The 6000-nt window shown below is 44.0% G+C and overlaps 1 protein-coding gene across 1 annotated transcript in view; it reads right to left on the bottom strand.

The window, feature by feature from the left end:
* Positions 1–1311: 1311 nt before the first annotated feature.
* Positions 1312–6000, bottom strand: part of IL1RAPL2 (interleukin 1 receptor accessory protein like 2) — a 552812-nt gene continuing 548123 nt past the window's right edge. Inside the window, exon 11 of the mRNA XM_048514525.1 lies at positions 1312–3532. Coding sequence (XP_048370482.1) covers positions 2832–3532 — 701 coding nt within the window. The 3' untranslated portion in view covers positions 1312–2831. The remainder of the gene's footprint in view (positions 3533–6000) is intronic.

Raw genomic sequence — 6000 nt, 5'->3', positions numbered from 1 at the left:
AAGAGCCAGGCAGGCCTTCTGTTGAAGGGGCAGTGTTTTTACTGTTTCTCTGTGGCTCCATCCAATGTCCCTTTAGTACAGGGGTGTAAACATGCAGCTTGGGGGTGGATCCAGCCCCTTGTGGGAGCTTATCAAGCCTGAGAGCCAGCTGAGGCAACTCCCCACTCACTCTTGATCTGGTCTGGTGAGCTTTGCCAGGCCAGATCAAGAGTGAGGGGAAAGTTCAGAGGTGGGATTCAGATGGTTTGCATCGGTTTGGCAGAACCGGTAGCTACATTTTAGCTTGGTTCACCGAACCGGCAGCATCCCACCACCCCTGGGAAGGCAAAGCAAGTGGACTGTTGGAGCCCCACAGAAGCCTGCTGCTGAGGCAGCCAGCTTCTGTGGGGCTTTGAAAGGCCCCTCGCTTCCTGCCTCAGCAGTGGGAGCGAGGGGGCTGTTAGAGCCCCGCAGAAGCCTGGAGCTGAGGCACCAGGCTTCTTCAGGGCTTTGAAAGGCCATTCACTTCCCACCCTGGGGCCTTTCAGCCCCCCCAGGCTTCTCCACCAGGCTTCTCCAGGGCTTTGAAAGGCCATTCGCTTCCCACCCTGGGGCCTTCCAGCCCCCCCCGCCCCGAAGCCTGGCAGTGATAGAAGCCTGGCCCCTTCCACAGCAGCCAGGTAACTGTGAGTCTGGGGCAGGGGAAATCTACTGAGCCGGTAGATAGATTAATAGAATCCCACCACTGGGGAAGTTGCCTCAGCTGTTTCGGAGGCCTGCTAAGCTATCTCAAAGCAGCCACCACACCCTGCTGCAGTGCTGTTCTGAGGTCAACTGAGGCAGCCAGCCCCTCCCCCAGGGCGTAGCCCAACTAAATCACATTTCTGTCATATCCGCCCCCCGTAACAAATGAGTTCGACACCCTGCTTTGCTACTTCCATGATTGTGTGTGTGTGTATTTTGCCATCAAATTGCAGCTGAGTTACAGGCATCCCTGGTGGGGTCTTCCAGGCAAGAGATATTCGGAGGTGGTTTTCCATTGTCTCCCTATGCATCATGCTACTGGCAATGCTTGGAGGTCTCCCATCCAACTTGCCAGGGTTGAGGCTGGGAGTGTGTGACTGGCTCAAGGTCTCCCAGCAAGTTTCCATGGCAGAGTGGGGATTCGAACTTGGGTTTCCCAGATCCTAGTTTGGCATCTTCTATAGCACACTGGCTCTCACTTCAGGATTAGCTCCAGGAAGGTGAGAGCCCAAACACAACCTGGGAGACGTGATGCATTCTTTTCCAACCAGAGGTACTGCTGAGTGAAAACTGCAAACTGGAGTGGAGCCTGCAAACTGGAAAAGTCTCTTTTGCTTCTGATCATCTTGAGTGCTTTGTGCAATGTAAAAACTGCAGTGTTATGGGGGCTCTTTTCCAATGTCAAGGCTTCACCAAATGCCTCGGTTCATCATCATCTTATTTGATAGAAACAGGAGAAATCTCATGGGACAGAATATCAGCCAGCTGTTTTTTCTGACTAGTCTAATAACAGCAATAATGACTGGCATTTAGGTACTTTCATCATTCAGAACACCATTCCAGTAAACAAATGATGTAAAGTAGGGATTATTTTTGCAGATTACTCACAGAGAAATGGAGATGCTGGTGTAAACATATGGCAGGATGGAGCCACAAGAAACAGCAACCAAGGCATTCAGGGAATGCAAGAACTGCCATCAAATCTCCCACTGAATGGGACTTATTATTAACCCTTTCCTGGATTATGCCCACAAAGAGTAAACTTCCTTTTCTGGTCCAGGTGATTATCAATGCAACAGAAGTGATACCATTGGTATCTCAGCATTCTGTGTGTCACTATTGCTGTATGTTTTTTGTATTGCTGACATTTTCCGTCAGTTTGTAACTTGTAACACCACTAAATCTGAAAAATAAATAACCTTGTGCAAATAAAAACTTACATTATCCATTAATACAAATGTTACAAGGTCAAGAAGTTTCAGAAATGTTCAAATCAGCCATTGGTTAACAAGAAGACAATCCAGTTGGTATGTAAAAGGTGAAAGGAAGTCCTTAGAAATCTGTGTAGCAAGTCTAAACAAGCTTAAAAAAAAATCTACAGAACCTCTAATGGTGTCAACTTCCTAGAGATGTGCTTTAGAAAAACACAATGGCAACCATCAAGTAGATGTAAGCAAGATCCTGATAACAAAATGACCAATGATGTGAAAGCAAATGATGCATTCTTTTCCAACCAGAGGTACTGCTGAGTGAAAAACCAAAAGCCATCAGTCACCTACAGAAGTTCACTTGCCCATCTTCTAAAATGTACTGGTGACCATTTCACAAGATAAAATATTCCACTTTTGATCATGGGTTCTCCAGGTGCAACTCGAAATGAAAATACTTCCCTCTGTAGCTAGTTGTGTTTCAAAGCTGCAAACTGTGTTGACTTTTCTACCTAGTGTTCTCTCTAAAAAAAATTCCATTCACATTTCTGAAGTACTAATATATAAATATGGAGTCTTACTTTATCATATATACCACTGAAGGTCATCAGGCTGCAAACCCTTCCTTAAAATACTCTCCCATGCCCCTTATAGTTTTGTTATAAAGAAGGATTAAAACTGTACATTAAAAGAGACAAACTTATTAGTGTACTACAAAAGTAGGTTCCCCCTTCATCCCCACTAATAATTTTGAAATGTAAACAAAGAGGTTCAAGTATAAAAGTGAGCTGCTTGTGACTTGGCAAAGTGTTTTGGCACCTGATGTTATTGGTTCAAGGTCTTTTAAGAATCTGTCTCACTGATTATCAAGAGTCAAGAGTTGCAATGTGCGGATATTTGCTACCATATATCGCTTGTGAAGCTAAGCTCCCGTGTTGATAATGGTAGCAAGGGGTTATTCCTATGGAATTCTTGAGCATCTTTCATGTTGCTATTAAGAGGCAGCTGTCCATTGAGCAGCGTCAGGGGCACATTGCAGTAAGTGTGGTGATTACTGCTTATGGCAGCTAATGGCAAGGTTGCTGACTGCATGTCGTACTCATATCCTCTGCAGTAATGTCTCATTTGCGCAGAATCCACTGGCTGATAACTGCCCAAGTTTGCTTGTGATGCAGCCAAAGAGGCAGAGGTGTCTGTCACGGCAATGGAAGGTACCGTTTGAAGATCCCCAAAAAGACCCTGTTCAGCCGAATCTAGGACTTGAAGCCGAGATAAAATCTCTTTTTTCTTCACAGGCATTTCGTAGAGCAAGCGCTTCCAAAACTTAGAATTCAGTTTGCTGCTTTTTGGACCATTCCACTTAATGACTGAGAAAAGTTTGATGGTGTGCTTTAAAGATTCCACTTCCTGGTAATTTACTTTCCCTTTTAATTCAGGACACTCTATGAAAATCACTTTGATTTCTCCACTGACTAGCATGTTGTGGAGTCTGTTTTCCATCTCAAAAATACTCCAGCCCCTCCTGAGGACATAATCCGGAGTTAGTACAATAATTAGTCGTCGGCTTTGTTCTACGCATCTGGAGAGATCTTCAAGGTAAGCTGTGAGTCATAAAAAGAGAAAAGACAGTAAAAGAGAGATACACTGTACAAAATAAATTAGCCTCACAATTAAAGTAGGTCAAGGAAACGTCACTGTTTGCTAATTTCCCACAGAAATCTGAACATATTTTGCACTTAATTCTACATCTCTGCTACATAGGAATTAACGCTTGACGATCCTAAACTGCAAGATAGGTCACCGCTATCAAAAAAACCCCAGTCAATCATCTCTCTATCCTGATCAGTCATGGGATAACTGTGAAAAATGTTTTGACTCCATATTTAGGGCAAGAGCGGGCAACTTTTCAGTCACTGGACTTAAACCTGATTCATAGTTAGATCCATCATAATTCTCTACCTTGCCTTAATCTTCTTCAGAAGTCCTTGGTTATAATATAACATAACACAACGTCAGCGAGAGTGCGCTCCTCACAAACAGTAGAACAGACTGTAACCCTGTTTTTGGATACCGCCTCTTTAAATCGAAGGTGTGGGCTTTCACGTTTTAGTGCCAAATTCCCCACACAAAGAAAACTAGTATGCTCTTCTTCCCAATATCTAATGTTCTGTTTGGGGGGAGGTGAATTTAGGGATGTGGCTGGATCTGTAAAAGAGCAATTCAGAAACAAGTTTAGTACCTCACCTGCTTCATTGAGGAAATTAGGCCTTGACTGAACAGGCTTTGGTGGTTAGTATAGAGCTGTGGTGGCAAACCTTTGGCACTCCAGATGTTATGGACTACAATTCCCATCAGCCCCTGCCAGCATGGCCAATTGGAGTGCAAAAGGTTCGCCACCACTGGTATAGAGCCAGTCAGCCCATTAAGAACTGATTCCCATTCTACAGGGTTCCTATGCACATTCAGTCCCCTCCAGCTTAAGTGGTTTCCCATGAAGGCAAGCAGGAGAAGTGATCTCAAAGGAAATGAGCAATGACCTCACCCAGCCTGCTCAAAATTTGTAGCCACCATCTGTAACAGGGCCTTTAGCTTGGAGCTTTCTCTCTCTCCTCCTTTGCCACTTCCCCAAAACAGCCTTCAAGGAAATTGCAAGCCCCCACCCACTCACCATGAAATCAGAAAACATGACTTCCTCCTTTGGGTCCCAGTTTCCTCCTTTCTGTATCTCCTGAGGATGGAAATGCATTTTGTGCCTCTCTCCTATTCCCTATCTTGCTGACTGCTTATGGGCATCAGAAGGGAGTGGCTCAATGGTATTGTATATACACAACACGTAGAAGTCCAGGTCCAATCCCCAGAATGCCTTAGGTAGCAAGTGCTGACCTTGGAGAACCACTGTCAGTCAGAATAAAATATCCTGAACTGGGGAGACAGATGACTTGACATTGTTTAAGGCAGCTATGTATATGTTCATCTGCTTGATGAAGGCCTTTCCTGTCATTTCCAAGACAAGATCGCTCAGAACCAATGTTGCTAAAATTATGGGTTCTTTCGGGATTTTGAGACCTATGAGTGGGTACGACAAAATAGTTGCCATGGAGGGCATGGCAAAAAAAATGGCTGCCTGCCATGGGTGCTGGACCATTCATAACATATCAAGAGGTTCCAAATAAAGCATCCTCCTACAGTGGAGAAGTGATGCTTTGGAGGAAGAAGGATGGAGGCACCAGAAAACAGATCAGAGAAAACTACATGGGGATCACTGGCAGAGCATGCTGTCTTATGCCAAAAGATGCAGAATAAAATAAGGGAATTTTGCTTAATTTATACAGGTGCCAAAATTTAAGCCTTTTTTTTCTTTCACAATTTTGAGTTGTCATTTCTTCACACAGACTATACATAGCCCTCATCACAGGGCAATACAAGCCAGCTCAAACAGTTTGTGTGTCAGATTACAAAGATATTTCAAGGTATACAAGTTCACTGGGAAGATGTGCTCGAGGAGGAATTTGGTGGCAAGCCACATGCAGGCAGTATCAAGGAAAGATAATTTTATGAGTTGATCTCATCTCCTTGCCCCGGGTGGACCAAAAATGTGGAAGGAGATATTCATAGAACCTAACGTCATGTTCCCCATCTCTTTTTCCTCATAGAACTGATGTAGGGACAAGTTATTAGAATATTCTCAATCTATTCAATATATACACAATAAAAACCCCTTAGTTTTCCAGTTATTCAGAAGGAAACTCTCTCAACTAGATCACAGAATTTTGACACCCAAACATTATCTTAGGACATTCCTTCCCTTCAAATATATACTGTTTTTATACCAAATTAACTGTCCATCCCCTCAGAGTTCTGAGAGGTGTCATTTGGTGAGGGTTCTGAGGAGCATGTTAGAGATACAAAGCCCCTCTCTCTGACATGGCCCCTCCCAGGTGAGAGAAATTATGATTAAAGTCAGCGTAAGTCTCTCGCACAGAGGTGTCCCATGTGTATTTTCGTATGTTACTCAACATTGGGCCAGCCAGGCTCTCTTGAGATCCAATTATGATTTCGTAGAAGGGAT

This window comes from Sphaerodactylus townsendi, linkage group LG13 (genome assembly GCF_021028975.2).
Source record: "Sphaerodactylus townsendi isolate TG3544 linkage group LG13, MPM_Stown_v2.3, whole genome shotgun sequence".
Classification (NCBI taxonomy): Eukaryota; Metazoa; Chordata; class Lepidosauria; order Squamata; family Sphaerodactylidae; genus Sphaerodactylus; species Sphaerodactylus townsendi.
The sequence above is the reverse complement of the archived record's forward strand: the minus strand, read 5'-3'. Positions and strand labels throughout refer to the sequence as shown.